At 39.2% G+C, this 16,738-nt stretch overlaps 1 protein-coding gene across 1 annotated transcript; it reads right to left on the bottom strand.

The window, feature by feature from the left end:
* Nucleotides 1–3,448: 3,448 nt before the first annotated feature.
* Nucleotides 3,449–7,646, bottom strand: proza (protein Z, vitamin K-dependent plasma glycoprotein a). The gene is made up of 9 exons (XM_015006241.2): nucleotides 7,519–7,646; nucleotides 6,688–6,819; nucleotides 6,041–6,183; nucleotides 5,891–5,915; nucleotides 5,707–5,820; nucleotides 5,487–5,615; nucleotides 4,717–4,832; nucleotides 4,509–4,626; nucleotides 3,449–4,420 (listed from the first exon to the last, which is right to left on the bottom strand). The coding sequence occupies exons 2-9, from the start codon at nucleotides 6,764–6,766 to the stop codon at nucleotides 3,885–3,887; spliced, it is 1,260 nt and encodes a 419-aa protein (XP_014861727.2). The 5' UTR covers nucleotides 6,767–6,819; nucleotides 7,519–7,646; the 3' UTR covers nucleotides 3,449–3,884.
* Nucleotides 7,647–16,738: the final 9,092 nt, after the last annotated feature.

Here is a 16,738-nt window from a genome sequence, read left to right as displayed (position 1 = left end):
TGGTTCCCAATGAAGAGTTCATAGATATACAGTTGAACATATCTGAAATGCACAACATTCAGTATCATAACAGTTAAAAGTAAAAAAAAAATTAAAGAGTAAAATAATAATAAAAATACATCAAACTTATATAGCACTTTTAATATAGACAAAGCATCTTTGTATATATTTTAAAAATGCTTAAAATATAAAACATTGCAAGATTACGTATGAAACCCTGTATCTAACTAAATTAGCCTAATGTTAAAATATAATACTTGTAAAGAAAGCACATACCACAGTTACAGATGGCAACAGGAAAAGGGGATGAGCTGGCAGTTACTGGTTCCTATGGTAACCACCAACTGTCAAGAACAACATTTACCTATACAGCAGTAAATGTGAGGACAAAATAACTTTTTGACTAAACAAAATTAATTTGAAGAATGAATAAACCAGTTTTGATGATCTCCACATCTATATAACGTTCAAATATAACGTTGTTACACACACTTATTGTTTTCTATTTCATCTAAGTCGAATGCTCTATTGTTGTCCTTAGTTTTTGTGTCAGCTAAGATTAAACAAACTTGCCAGACACTCTAAAACTATCTTGGAGAGACGAAGTTCAGTCAAAGGAATATCTGGCTAGACTTCAGTGGGACCTGAAATGGTAATGCACCTTTGTGAATGTAGTTGAGCCAATGGACATAATGAATACATTTTAGCATGCTGTTGTGCTCTAAGTCTGTGAGCAAATGCTGCAGAATTACTGCTAAATATTGGTTTATAAAAAATTCATCATGAGCAAGTTGGTATGCTGGCACATTTATCCCCAACTGGATTTAAAAATAATAGCACAGAGTCATTCCTTTGTCTCCAGGGTCCTATTCCTCCCATGTTTATATAAAATTCATAAGGCACATAATGGGAGACTCACAAATAGTCAGCAGAAGCCTCCAGTCTCTTACATAACTTCTGCCTGGTCAGATATGATCCAAAATGCTACAGATGATTCTACAAAAACAGATAAATATACATTAGTCATGAAGACTAAGTCCTGGTTTTGTAAAGTTTTCATCCAAAAACGTGTTAATTATTTAAAGCTAAACTCAGCCAAGAGAGAGGAACATAAGGCCCAGTGAAGATGGACCCATTTCTACTGTATATGAGTGTTTTACATAAAGAGAGATATTAGTCTATAGCAGTGTTATATAAAACCGTTCAGCTTGTCTAATTCTTTTGCTTTCAAAATTTTCTTTCAGCCCAAGCTATAACCTCTTGAGGTCTAGTTTTATCTCCACCCGTCTGAACAATTACCCAGTGAAGTAGAAGCCGCTCTGTCTGGCATGGGGTAGAGTCTGAATGGGGGTGGGACGAAAGGAAGTAGCTTTTCCATTGATTTAAACTAAGAGACAAGCTAATGTGGGATTAAAAAAAAAAAAAAAAAAAGACTGGGAACATAAATTTTGAGAATGGACTTACTGGAAAAGATCGGGTGACGTGTTTGAGCAAGTAGTAATGAACTAAGATGGTCAGGTTTTCCAACAATGAGATGTTTTTCGTTAGTGTGCTTTCCAACACACACAAAATACATGCAAGAATATGAGGTCACAGCATGTGACTGTTGTTGGGTTTGGGGGGAATTAAGGATTACTGAAGTTGTGGGATTTGGTCAGATGTGGGCTCTGCTGACGTATTCAAGAAAAATTTAGTTTCCTTAAAAGTTTGTCATGACTTTTTCCATTAATAGGAATAGCATCGCCATTTACTTTGCAGCCCTTGTGATCGGGTTGCTAGTGTGTCTCAGTGTTTCTCAGATCTCTCAATATGTCCACTCAAAGACTGGCTTCTGTTGAGCATCAACAATGCAATCACCAGATCGTTTTTTATATAGTTTTGTTGGCTAATTGTTGGCTAATGTCAGCACTGTGTCAGTTTGTCAGATAACTCCCACATAGCCCATATTGTAACTTTATTTTTTTTCCCACATTTTGCCTGGTTTCAACTATAAACTTTAGTTTATAGTATTTTATTTCATTGGACAAACCGATGTCCAATGTGAAGGGAAAATAATGCATAATTCTCAAAAATGTTTATACATATAAACTCTGTAATCTGGGGATTTAGGATAAGTGTGGAGCTGTATGTCTCTACAAATTTTGCATATCTGCTGAATGACCTTTCTGCCCATTCTTCTTTGCAAAACTATTGTCACAGATTCTTGACTTGATTTCGGTCTTGACTTTGACTGGGCCATTCTAACATATAAAATGTGTTAGTATTAATTACAAAGTGTGATATGTCAGTATTAATTGTACATATATTCATATAATCTTTTATCTTTCTCTGTTGAGAACTGAACTGGTAGAACCGGAGAGCAGGACCACACTCAGGAAGGAAGGTGCTCCGTCAAATGAATCTCCTCTGGACGGCCCAGTAAAGGAGCACGGCCATTTTTTGGGAGCGAGGAGCCATCTCCCTGGTGAGTACCATGGCAACAGCCAGCATAGGCCCCAACTTTCTGAGATGTTCTTTTCAAGCTCCCAATCTAAAGTGGCAGGCCAGTTTTTTTTTTTTTTTTGTTATGGGCCTTCTATTGCTTTCAGTCTCTCCAGCCCATTCTTCTGTTTCTTTTTTTTTTTCTTTGCCTGCATGACATGGCCCCAGCCTTGTTCACCAGCCCATCGAGGCTGTGAGAAGACTGCTGAGGGTGAGTGTCCGTGGGAAAATGTTGCCAGACAACACACTGGTATGTGACAGTCAGGCCAGGCTAATAATGTCTGTGTGGGACAAAATGGGAAAACATTACCATGGACGGAGCAACTCAGGCCAACTTTTTTGAATGGGTAGTTCTTATTACTGCTAAATTATATTTTGTTTATTATTGATCTTCTTCTCTTTCAAAGTTTCTCTGTGGAAATCTTAAATAAATCCCCTGATTAGCTAAGCTTTGATAAAGAATGTGGGCTGATTCATGTTTCCATTTTATGATTACAATGGTTTAGTGTTCATACTTTGCATAGTCACACCTAAACTTTGTTACAAGAAACCTGATCTGTTATATTTAAAGTGGTCTTCATGCTTTATTAAGGTTTTTCAAAGTTTATTTTCTATGCTTTGTTTTTTTTTCTTTTTTCACTTCTGCTTTTCTTGATAGTTTGCAGTGTGCAATTTGTGCTTCTAAAATGAGAAAACTGCATAAAAACTGCATGTTTGATATTGGAGGACAAAAATCTGCGTGAGTGGAAATACTTTTGTCAGTAGATATTTTAGGAACAAGCAGAGAGTATAGTATAGATTAGATTGTTTTGTAGAATATTAACATACATAATGTTGTACATTAATATCCATATTTCTGACCTTGGCAGTCACCTGATGATTGAACAATATCTCAGATATCCATAAATCTACAAAACTGCTTAAAACCATTTTACATTACTATAAATTAGAGACACTGCACTATAAATTGGTCTTGGTTTTATGGTTTATTACATTCATAAAACTGTGTTTACCAGGGCTCCTTTAAGGTGCAAGTCAACCATTACATTGTTGCTGAAATACAGAACTTCAAAGGTATTGGAAAGTATGTTCACGTCACAAACATGCTGAATAATTTACAGGTCATACAACCTCTGAGTACTTAACACATGCAAGAGGAAAGCTCTTTACTGACGTCAACAGAGAGCCACCTTGTGGATAAAAGATGAAGTGCACAGAGGAAGAAAATCCAACAAACTCCAGTGTTTCTTATGTTATGGATATTTTAAAAAGACACACGCAGAAAAGCTTATGACTGAGGTTAAACAAAAAATATATAGAACGGATTCCCTGTTTAAGTAATTATTTACCTGCATTAAGCTAAATTCATAATGAAGCTTGATGTGTTCCCTCGCTTCACCTTTCTAACGTGAACCCATCAACGTCTGCAGCCAGCTGAGGTGGCGGGATACTTTTTGGAAGATGTAGCCTTTGGTGCAGTCAGCCCCTTCTGGCTTACTCACCACCCCTGTGAGAAACAACACATCCCTGTACATTGTGAGCAAGGGGCTGCCCGAGCTCATGGAGCAGTCGGCATTGGCCCGGGCAGCGGTGCAGCCCATTTTATTGGTCATCAGGTTGGGGTACGTTTCCATGCACTGAGGCAGCTTATTGTACACCAGCTGGTTTATAGTGAGCTCGCCCTGGAGACTGGACATCTGTGTGGATTCCTTCCAGCCGGTGACAACAGCTGGCAAATCTCCAGACATTAAGATGCTCTCTGCAAAGTCTTTCTCTGGCAGACAGGCCGCGACGACATCTTGCTTAAAGGTTATGCGGTCGCGGAGCTCTATCACAGCCAGGTCATTTTCAGGACGGTCTCTCACGTAACGAGGATGGACGTGAATTAGCTTCACATACAGCGTCTGCTCTCCGTCTTCAACGTTGCTGCTGCGCTTTCCTGACGAGACAATGGAATGGACAACATCGGTTTTTGGTGTTGTGCAAAGCACCGAATTCAAAGAAGCATTAATGTTCACTACACTTACCAACTGCAACCGTGAAGGAGCTGTATTTATTGGCGCACTGAGCTGAAGTCAAGACGAGGTCCTCCTTCAGAATTACTCCACTACAGAAGCCCTGAGACTCTGAAGTCTTCAAGAAAGCCTGGTAAGAAGATCGAGATACTGTGTGAACACAAAAAGGGCATCTACAGGAGTTTGTGCAAGGTGGTCCATTAGAGTAGGCTCCCCTTACCTGCCAAGGACACTCGGATAACGTACAAGAAAGTCCATCAAAGTTACTGGTAGAAAGACTTGACTGTCTGCTCTTCCACTGAGACAGATTGTTCACCTGACCACACGGGTATCTGACTAACAAGGGAAGACGGTTCTGATTAGATTAGATTAGTAAGCTTCTGTTGGTAAAGACACTCTTACGCATATTTTAAGGAAGCACCTAATACACACTGTTTTCTTGTGCGACATTTTGAAAATCTACGAAAAATTTACAAAGTTATCAGGAACACAAATGTGGACCTCTGCAGGTTTGGTTTATCTTTAGGTACAATTTCCAGATGTCTACAGGTACCACATTTATCACTTCAAACGATTACAGTGATCCCTCATTTTTCATGGGGGTTGAATTCCGAAAATAACCCGCGATAAGTGAAATCCACAAAGTAGTTACCTTTAGTTTTTACAATTATTATACTATATCATTATACTGCAGCATAAAAAAAACTATATTGAGAAGCTTGTGGAAGGAAACCCAAGACATACAGGTTAAAAGTTTAATTTGATTTAATGCCAAACAATGTCAATAAATTCTTTGTTAAAACAAAATGTATCTGCTTTTGTCTCCTACACAAACTGGACTGATAGGTTAATTTAGTGAGTCAATTTATCCAAAATACATTTTAGGTGAAAATAGATTACTCAAGTAAGTATAACCTATGGTAAGTAAGTAGGAAGCTTAACTTTGTCTTAGTTGCAAAAAAAACACACAAGGAAAAACCGACAACATACCTGCAGCTTCACACTTGACCTTGTCTTTGACCCTCCAGCCTCGGGCACAGGAACACTCGTAGGACGTGTAGCCCGGTTTGCAAAACTGTGAGCAGCCCTTGTCCTTTTCCAGCGTGCAAAGAGTCTCATCTGGTTTGCAGAATGTAGCAGAGTGTGCACACTAATGTGTAAGTAATAAACAAGCAGCAGTTTTTACATGATGCCTACAACAGATCTGCACCTTTTTCACAGTGGACTCCCGTGAAACCCGACTTGCAGACGCAGTCATAGCCTCCAACACTGTCGGAGCACATGGCTCCATTCTTGCAGGGGTTTTCAGCACACTGGTCTCCATCTAAACAGAGAACACGTTTGTGAGAAGAGGCAGCGCATTGTTGAACACGAGGTTCTTTAATGTAACTTACCAATGTAGACAGACCAGAAAATGTCCTGGAAGAAAAATTGCACATGATGAGCGAGAGAAGCAGGCGCGTGAAAGGTCTTATCTGTCAGTTCTTAGAATGAGGACGCTTAGAGGAATTTAAAATGAAGGGAATACACAGCAAGCTACTAACCGTGCGATACGAGTCCTGGAAATACTTCCTGGCTTCCTCATAGCTGCACACCCTCTCCATGCAAGCCTGCTCCAAGTTGGACGCTCCAGCATTTCTCTTCTGACGGGAGATCAGCGAGGTGGCCTGCTGCTTCTCCAGAAATACTGAGGGAACAGTGACTTTACTCAGCATGGCCAATTCATGTATAGAGCCAGTAAGCTTCTTTGGAAATTAGCACATTTTTTGGAAAGGAAAGACTCACATTCTGTAATTATTGTATTGTAGAACGGTTCGTGCACATTACAAATAGAGGGCAAACAGTCCATCTCATTCTAGTTCTTTAAAATATTTTTTTAATATTTGTCAATCCCAGCTAAAGCCGGTCTGCATTTACACTTCTAAATAGCATCTAAAAACCCTATTTATTATTGTTATTATTTTATAAAACAGCTGAAACATGTTGAGACATGAGCAGGGATCGATCAGGCTGTGACAGGGTGAAAGAGGATAAGTTTTTGTTCATAAATATAACATTTTAAGAGTATCTGTGCTTCTGTTTACTTAATGCCTTTCACAGGTCAGTGCTACAGATGCTGCCATTTTGTATTTATTCTGACCCACTCTTGAGGCTTACAGCTCCATCTGGTATTTGTGGTGGCCTTTTTCACCTTTCTGGGGGGTCTGAATGGCTGTCACTGCCCCGGCAAGGAGACAGAGCACAGCAGCGTATGTAGTGGAAGAACGCATGGTAACAACCCAGACGTCTGACGTGTCGGTACCGCAGGGATCGATGTGCAATCCTGGAAACACAACAAGGGGATTACAGCTATGATGATGAATGCAAAAAAAATAAAAATCTGTTTATCCATCATTGATTATCCGTCTATTCATACACACATACATCCTTACAGCTTACCCACTATAAAATCATTTTACACAAATTCATAGTGATCCGTTGTATTTAGACTTTAACAGTTGCATAAAAGCAAACTAAATGAAATCTGAGAATAGGATTTAATTTATTAGAAATACTATATTCATGATTTCATTTTTAAAACTTTGCAAGGTTCATTCAGGTTCATTCAATATGATGTTTTTATCCACATTTCATGGAAATATTTAATGCTAGAAATTTGACCTCATATCTTTTGTATACAGATGTTGATGAGAGACATCTGACATGATTCAGCATCCCATTGAAGGGCTTCCATGATTGTGACGCTTTATTTTATTATATATTCTGAAACAAATAATCTGTCCATGTCTCACTCATTGCGAATATCCTTTTTTATCAAGCAGCTTTCTGCAGTGCGACACAAAATCTGCACAAGTTCTTTTTTAGTCATTTATTGCGCAATTTTAGGGGGAAAACCCCTGTGATATAAAATACATATCTCTCGTTTGTTTTTGACAGGGCGGGTTATTCTAGCAGGCCGAAAACCGTTTAACATTGCCGACAATGATGACAATAAAAAGCGAACAAGATACCCGATACTTACTTGGAGAAACAAAATCAATCAGTGACCTGCTTCTTTCCCCCCAATTGGTTCTGAAAAACAGCAGGAACCCACCGGACGGATTCGGGCCTGTCCGTCCAAAGTAACGGGCTCTGGTCACATCCCAGACATCCGCCTTCCTCTGTTTATTGTTTGTAGTGCTTGTAATGACAACGAGACGCCAGGAGAGGACACTGTTACACAGTGTTGAGACAGGAGGAGCCATGACAGAATCTGACGCGATTAAGGAGTTACAGTGAACATTAATGTAAACGATGTTACCATTTAAAACGGGTTGTTTTATTCTTCATAGAGACCAAGAAGCTCGTCAGAGTTGGTAGATGGATAATTATACAGCAATAAACAAAGAAAACTTGTTGAAAACAAATAGCAAAAATAATTAGCTTAATTTTCGTTTTTAGTCCAATCATCAACAATGTGCTTCCAAATATTGAATGCAGGTTGAAGTTGCATTCAATATTGAAACTTCACACACCTCTTTATGAGGTGTGTGAGGTCATTACACCTCACAAAGACAACAACACTAAAACACTGTATGTCTTTGTGAAGTCATCATACCTCACAAAGACAACAACACTAAAACACTGTATACAATATCTTTGTGAGGTCATCATACCTCACAAAGACAACAACACTAAAACACTGTATACAATATCTTTGTGAGGTCATCATACCTCACAAAGACAGCACTAGAACACTGTATACAATGTCTTTGTGAGGTCATCATACCTCACAAAGACAGCACTAGAACACTGTATACAATGTCTTTGTGAGGTCATCATACCTCACAAAGACAACAACACTAAAACACTGTATACAATATCTTTGTGAGGTCATCATACCTCACAAAGACAGCACTAGAACACTGTATACAATGTCTTTGTGAGGTCATCATACCTCACAAAGACAGCACTAGAACACTGTATACAATGTCTTTGTGAGGTCATCACACCTCACAAAGACAACAACACTAAAACACTGTATGTCTTTGTGAGGTCATCATACCTCACAAAGACAACAACACTAAAACACTGTATACAATATCTTTGTGAGGTCATTATACCTCACAAAGACAACAACACTAAAACACTGTATACAATGTCTTTGTGAGGTCATCATACCTCACAAAGACAACAACACTAAAACACTGTATACAATGTCTTTGTGAGGTCATCACACCTCATAAAGACAACAACACTAAAACACTGTATACAATATTTTTGTGAGGTCATCATACCTCACAAAGACAACAACACACTGTATACAATGTCTTTGTGAGGTCATCACACCTCACAAAGACAACAACACTAAAACACTGTATACAATATTTTTGTGAGGTCATCATACCTCACAAAGACAACAACACTAAAACACTGTATACAATATCTTTGTGAGGTCATCATACCTCACAAAGACAGCACTAAAACACTGTATACAATATTTTTGTGAGGTCATCATACCTCACAAAGACAACAACACTAAAACACTGTATACAATGTCTTTGTGAGGTCATCATACCTCACAAAGACAACAACACACTGTATACAATGTCTTTGTGAGGTCATCACACCTCACAAAGACAACAACACTAAAAGACTGTATACAATGTCTTTGTGAGGTCATCACACCTCACAAAGAGAAAAAACACTAAAACACTGTATACAATATTTTTGTGAGGTCATCACACCTCACAAAGACAACAACACTAAAACACTGTATACAATGTCTTTGTGAGGTCATCATACCTCACAAAGACAACAACACACTGTATACAATGTCTTTGTGAGGTCATCATACCTCACAAAGACAACAACACACTGTATACAATGTCTTTGTGAGGTCATCATACCTCACAAAGACATGAGAATGTGACATGATTTTATGTTATTTTCAGAACATCAAACACACAGTCTATTTGTTCAACAATCTAGATTTAAAGACCAAACATACTTGATTCAGAGCTGATGTGAGAATCAAAGATGCTTATTTGAAATGTTTTGCAGGTGGAGATTTCAATGTAATTACTGCATGTTTGGACATTTGTGCTAACACCCACTAATCATTAATATGAGGTGTATGCAAGACTGGTCCAGGAAAGTCACCGGCTATCACATTGCATCACAGCCAGTTTGCTAAATAGTGGAGCAGCTTAGGATCTCACCACTGCCAACCAGTCAGTTTTTAAATACTTCTGAAAAAACAACAAGAACAACAACATATTATTACATTTGAATAGTTCTTCTTTTTGTGCAATGGTCTCTGAAACCTGGATGAATTTTTTCAAACAACTTTAAATTTGTAACCTGATAGGCAAATTAAAATTAAAGTGCAAAAGGCTAAAAACAAACAAAAGTCACATCGGGAACAGAAAAAAACAATATGCAAAAAAGAAACAATAACATATCATTTTACACATGTAAAATTACTTATTTATGATGCTGTGGTATGGACACTTTTTCAGTTTACTATGTTTTCAAACTAAACCTTTTGACTATTAAGATAGAAAAAATGTTTACCAAAATATACAGCTTAACCCTTTCATGCATGAATTATGATCCTTTGTGTCAGGATTTTTTTCCTTTTTTTATTTTCTTAAGGCATAAGAAATGGTAGGGATTTTTTATTTTTTTTATTTTATTTTAGGTGAGCAATTTTAATTTTCTCCAAATACAAAGCTGTTATTTGAAAAATACACCAGTAGTATTGTTCTTTAGAGGTTATCTGATGTCACAATATTTTTTTTTACCTGCAAGAGTCGTCTATAGTAGAAGGAGGGACTGGGTCCGTTGGTATGCTTTTTTTGTCTGTCGGCCATATTGGATTTAACAAAAATAATTTCTTGCATTTGCAGCTGATGGCCAGTAGTTTATAGTGTATTTTATGATGCATTAGTGTCCACTTCAGTGGTCTTTGTGCATTTATAACATAAAAATCCACAAGAAGCACAAGAAAATGGCTTTTAGACAGCTGTCCACTGTAGTCACCACTGTGCATGAAAGGGTTAATTCTTAAACACTATATATTCATGAGGAAAATCTGTTTTGAAGGCATTCAAATTTCACCCTCTCTGATTTCAATTTAGAGTACACAATGACATCTACATGCTAACAATAAAGGAAAACAGAAATTTCGTCATACAGAAAAGTAATACACCTTAAAGACAAAACATTGTCCATTGCTGCTATAACCCTCAGATGTGTGATCTCTCTCTCGTGATTCAGTGTGTACATCTGATCAGCTAAAACTGGTGCACAGGAGCCTGGAAACAACAAAAAGCGAATTCAGGCTCTTCACAAATCAGATCAGGAGGGAAATTTTGAGTGTACAAAATGATCATCTGGAAGCTGTTGAGAACTTGTTTTAGAGGCAGCTAACTTCTGGTGTCAGGATATCAAATCTATAGTTTTGGTAAGAATAATATTTTTAATTTATTTTTTCCCTCCTAAAGAATTATCATCCAAGGGTGCTATAGAGTTATTAAATATTTGATATCAGACTCTGAAACAATGATTAAACCCATCCAACAGTAAATGTTTCTGAAACTGGACCATATATGGAGCCAGAGTCCCTTTTTAGTGGTCATATTTTAATAAGACTGTTTGCAAGAGCAATGCAATTTACACGCAGGGCCGTGGGGGCTTTGGTCTTAGAAGCAACCGTGTTAAATGTCTCCATCTCCCCAGTCTAATAACAGAGGAATAATAGGAGCCTGCTCAGACCAGCTGGTCCCTGGTGCTGGACGGGGATAGGAGCTGAAGTGGCCAGAGGAGGGAGAACAACCAAACGCTGGTGTGTGGAGTAGACAAAGAGTATGTTAAAGAATGAAGAGCTGGTGCATAAGTGATTAACGTAGTAATTTCTCTGGTGAATCGAATCTGAGGTTAGATCCATAACTGTGGCTCAGTAGAGATTTGTGCAACAGATATCTGTCCATGAACACATGTTGCACAGACTGTAGCTTTGCACATGCGCCCTGGTAGGTATATTTGGTGGTGTATATAGGCTGGCTTGCAGTGTGCAGCAGTGGAAAGCACCACCAATCATCTGATCCATCTCCTTCAGACTGTTTATGTTTTATTCAACATTACCCTCTCATATTCTCTCTCTCTCTCTCTCTCTCTCTCTCTCTCTCTCTCTCTCTCTCTTTATTGTAGCTCCCATTTATTCCCTCTGCACTCATTATTTTTTGAGTGCCAGCTCTAAATTGCAGGGCAGCACTAAGGAAAGAGCACATCATTGCACATGTCTCGCCTGCTCTTCTTCAGTCCAGTTTTATAAGCACACAAAACAAACACCCCAGGGGGGCATCACACACAATATCAATAGTTAATGTCACCTCATTCTCGACAGCTTACAGATAAATTAACCAGGGTGAAAATACCTGGAGTTCCCCACACACAACCATACTTTATGTTTAATCTAAATGTTGTTTAGATTAAAAAAAATAACGGCCCCAGACTCGCCTCCACAAAGACTTTGAATGTAAAACCAGACGCGCCTGGCGCTCAAAACCTGTTTTGACCCAGGAGAAGGTTCCATTGGTGTGGACGCATCATTAGGCGTTTTTTGTGGTGTTTTGTGTGTGTGTTTATGTGTTTATATCTTATGCAGGTAGGTGTGTACATATGTATGCATGTGTGTATGTATTATTTATATCTGGTTCAGAAACTATTTTTGATTTAGAAGAGACACAGGAAATGGGAAGATTATTCATGTCATGAACGAGAGGATGGAAAAGTGCCAAGGTCTGATTAAATAAGTCAAACTTTGTCATAATCCTCTTCAGTCTCATGGCCACCAAACAAGTGGTGTGTTTTCATGTATTTGAGTTTGTACGTTTGGTGATAGTAGAAAATGTGAAAGTAGAACTTTCACATTTTCTAAGGATGCTTAGAAAATGTATCTGAGCATCTATACTTAGAAAATGTGAAAGTTCTACTTTTTATTATGTTTTATTTTTTTATTGGTGAAATGTCTACCTGAAGTATAAAAACAATCATCATCAATTCATCATCATCACATTTTTAGCAATAAGGCAATTCAAAGCCTAGAAGAAAAATAAAACAACAAACAAGATAAAAAAGAACATTACATTGCAGAAGCAAAAAAAAGGAACAGGGTGCAGAGTAGACCAGAACCAGAAGACCTGAGTGGTCTGGATGGTCGATACAACAGCAGCGACAGGTGACAAAGGGTTTGTTAAGAAGGTGGATGACGGCGTCTTCCTCTCCAGGTCCACAGCAGAAAGCAAACTCCAGCAGACCCATATAGTATATGCGTTTGTCTGCTTACTCATAAGCCAACAGAAGTTTCTCCATGACCTTGACATGAAACATCTGGGCAGCGGTTCTATAGTCATTAATGACTGATGGGAGAGCTTTCTTGGGTACCAGAATCAAGCAGGATGTCTTCCATAACAATGGAACCTTATTCTGGGTCAAGCTAAGTTTGAAGAGGTGTTGCAGAATCCCACAGAAGTGCTCTGCACAGGCCTTCAGGACTCTGGGGCTGAAACCATCTGGACCCTGTGGTTCAGCTGCCTCTTCACCTGACGTCGAGATTCAGAAAAGTAGGATGGAGAGGCAAAGGTAGCATCTCCTGATTTTGTTGACAAACTTGTCGTAGATGGAGGCAGGACAGGAGTAGGAGGATGAGCTTGTTCCTGAACTAAATCTGTTGAAGAATGTGTTCAGCTCATTTGCTGAACATTCATCTGTCTGATCCTCCTTTTGCTCTCCAGGGTTAGGGTTTCCTGTACACTGTCTCTAATCTTGACTTTGAGATGCTTCTGCTGCTCCTCAGTCACTCTCTGTCTCGTTCCCTGAAGTTCTCTTTTTTAAATGTTTACAGTTCCCTTAGCTCACATAGGGTTTGTTATTAGGGAAGTGACTCACTGTCCTGGTGGGACTATAGACCTGTTGCCCTGACATCCCACATCATGAAGGTCTTGGAGAGACTCCTGTTGGCCCACTCAGGTAAGGAAACACTCACATCTGTGATTGTTTCCTGTACGCTTGAGGCTTGAGCTTATCCTGAAGTGCTCGTTTCTCTTTTTCCAGTTTCTCGAGGAGATTTCTGAGAGTAGATTGTCTTTTTAACAGAGATTCATTCTCTTCTTCTTTCTGCTTAAGACTTGTCTCCAGGTTCTCCAACCTTTTCTGCCATGTCTTTCTCATCCTAAATTCGATCATTTCCTTGTTCACTTCTGTTTTAGTTTTCAATCTATATTCAAATTCACCTTCTAACACTCTGATCTTCGCTTGCAGTTCCTCAACGGTTGGACCACCGGTACTTTGCTGCAGCTGCTTTAGAGGAACAGTGCTCAGTCTCCTTAACTGTAATGTGAGCCGACGGCTTTCTCGACGATACATTCCCTTTTCATCCTCAATGACTTTCTGCCTCTTCTGAAAAAACTCGATTTCTTGAATCAGGTCCTTCATTTTGTTTCTCATGCTGTCTTCATTCCTTCTGAATTCTATGATCGTCTTTTCAGCTGCCTGAAGTTTATCTTTAAGATATTTTACCTGTACTTTAAACTCTTCAGCCTCCCTTTCAGCTAGCTGCTGCATGAAATGCAATTCCCGTTTTTGTGAAGCGCTTTCTCTGGATAGTTTTGAGGAAATATCTTCATATTCCTGTCTAAGCTCCAATAAGTCTTTATTAACAGTTTCAAGCTCTATTTCCTTTTGGGCGAGTTTGTTTTGTAGTTCCGCTTTTTCATTTAGACACTCCGTGCGTAACGCCATCTGGACATCTAGTTTACTGTTAAAACTGTTGATTTCTTGCTTCATCTTCTCAATCTCATTTTTGTAACGCTGGCCAGTGTGCATTTCCAAATTAAGTTTGTGCTGAAGTTCTGCCAATTCATTTTGATACTTGTTTATCGACTCATTTCGTTCATTCAAGGATCGAGTAAATCTTTCGGTGTTTTTCTTTATCACTTCATCTTTTCTTTCTAGTTGAAGCTGAAGATTGTTCATGGTCTCTTTAGCTTTGCTTAGCGATGCCAGCTCTTGGGCCACGGCTTGGTCAGCTTGCAGCTGCTGTCTGCTAAGAGAGGAGAGCTCCAGACGCAGATCATTGATGACCCTATCACTGGAAAGAATTTTATGCTCTGCCTTCTTTAGAGCATCCTCTTTCTCCTTTAATTTCTCTTCCAAATGTTTGTGTGTGGCCAAAGTGCTGCTGAGATGTTCCTTGAATTTGCCCAAAGCATACATTACCTGTTCAACCACAGGTACCTGTTGAGGGAGTATTGCATCTCCCTCAAAAGCCGCAACACAGTTCAGAAGTTCTGTGTGAATCTTACGATATTTCTGTTGATTTTGTTTCAACTCTTCTTGCAGCTTACCCTCTGCAAGCTGGCACGCCTCTTGAAGAACCAGTTGGTTCTCTTCCAGTGAATGAATTGTTTGCTCTTTCTTTTTCACAAGACTCCTCAGGAGCGAGATTTCGTCTTTCTGCACATCCATAATCTTGTTATTATCCATCTCCCTCTTCTTCATTTCTTGTAGGCAAGCCTCTTGTCTCTCTGCGTTTGCGTCTTGAGCAGCCTTCTTGTCTTTCAGTTTGGCGACAGCCTTCTCGAGTTCTGCATTTTTAAATTTGAGCTCCTCTGCCTTTTCTTCTGCTCTCATTCGTCCGTCTTCTGCCTGTTTTCTCTCCTCTTGGGCTATGTTACTCTCTTGTTTAAGGCTTAGTATTTTCTCATTGAAACTGCAACACTTCCCCTGAAGTTCAAAAACCTTCATGCGCAGCTCAGACTCCGACCTTTCCAATTCCGGGATTCTACCACTGTTTGTCTCACTGACCCCTCTGTGGTTTCTGTTTGCCAATTCACTTCTTAGCTGTTGCTCCACTCTTTTATCATCCAAATGTATTTTTGTTAACTCCTTAACCTGAGACTCCAGTGCTGCATTTCGCTCTTTCAAAGTGCTGAGAGAGGTAGTCATAAATTTAGACCCATCCGCTGCTCTCTGGCTCTCATTGCTTTCCTCCATCTCGAAAGAAGAGGTTTGTTTTGGTGCAAATGGCATCCCCGTACTACCCGATCCGATGTTTGCCCTACTAACTGCCCTTTCTCTTTGAACTGGACTAAAATTGTCCCATATTTTCTGAAATCTGTCCAGCTTCCTCTTCACAATCTCCATTTCTTTGCTTAGGTTAGATATCTCATTTTGAAGAAACTGGCCGGGTCGGGGTTCTTCATCTGTGTTGCTGCTGGTATCTGTAAATGAATTCAGCACAGATTGCCATTGACCATCTTTGTCCAACTGTGACTCTGCAGGATTGTGTCTCTCCAAATGTTTAGTTTTATGCCTTGCCCCTAAGTCACGTGTAGGCTGTTCAGTCTTGTCGTCTTCCTCTTTGGGTTTCAGTCGTCTATGACCTTTTGGAATGTAGAACTCCTTTGCATGCCCTTCTTTCTGCATGTTCTTGACATCCAAATTTTCCTCCATGAGGTCTTTTACTCTCATCTCAAGATGGTTAAACGCTGTGGTCAATGGTTCCATGTCAGAAGCTTTCACTTTCATTTTATGTTTCCACCTCTCCAAGTCTTTAAAGGCTGAATTTAGACCGTAAGTACCAGCCGTATAATTTCTCAAAATATCTGAAACCTTCCAGACTTCTTTGTTTTTTTCCTTGATCATAACTTTGGCTTGATACAGTGCCTGTTCTGCGTTGTTTGCCCTCTGTTCTGCATCTTTTAGCTGAGACTCAAGGAAGCAAATGACTTTGCCTTTCTTTCCTTTTGTTTCCTGCTGTTCAAAGGCTTGCACATTTTTCTCAATTCGCTTAGTGTAGTGCTCCACTTTCTCACAGAGGACGTCAATTGTTTTATCCCGGTCTTCGATGGCCTGGTGCAAGACACCAACAGAGCTGTCCGTCAAGTCAATTTTTGCCAATTGTAGATCGTGTTTCAGTTCAAAGATTATTCTCTGCTGCTCAAAAATCACGTGTTCCTTCTCATGGAGCATTTTCTTACATTCCTGCACTCTTTCACTGGCATCAGCTGCAATTTCATCAAACTTTTCAGTCATTGAGTAAATATCTTTTTTCAAGTTTCTGAATTTATCTTCTGCTGCATCCTTCTCTGTCCTTAGCCAGTCCAAAGTTTGATCTGTTTCTAGGATCTGGCCCTTTACGTAATTTAACTTCAGTATTATCCTTTCTCTTTCCATTTCTGATTCCTGAAGAAGGT

Source organism: Poecilia mexicana, unplaced genomic scaffold (assembly GCF_051168715.1).
Source record: "Poecilia mexicana isolate PSO_F unplaced genomic scaffold, ASM5116871v1 scaffold_8, whole genome shotgun sequence".
Taxonomy (NCBI): Eukaryota; Metazoa; Chordata; class Actinopteri; order Cyprinodontiformes; family Poeciliidae; genus Poecilia; species Poecilia mexicana.
This window is presented reverse-complemented; position numbering and strand designations above follow the sequence as displayed.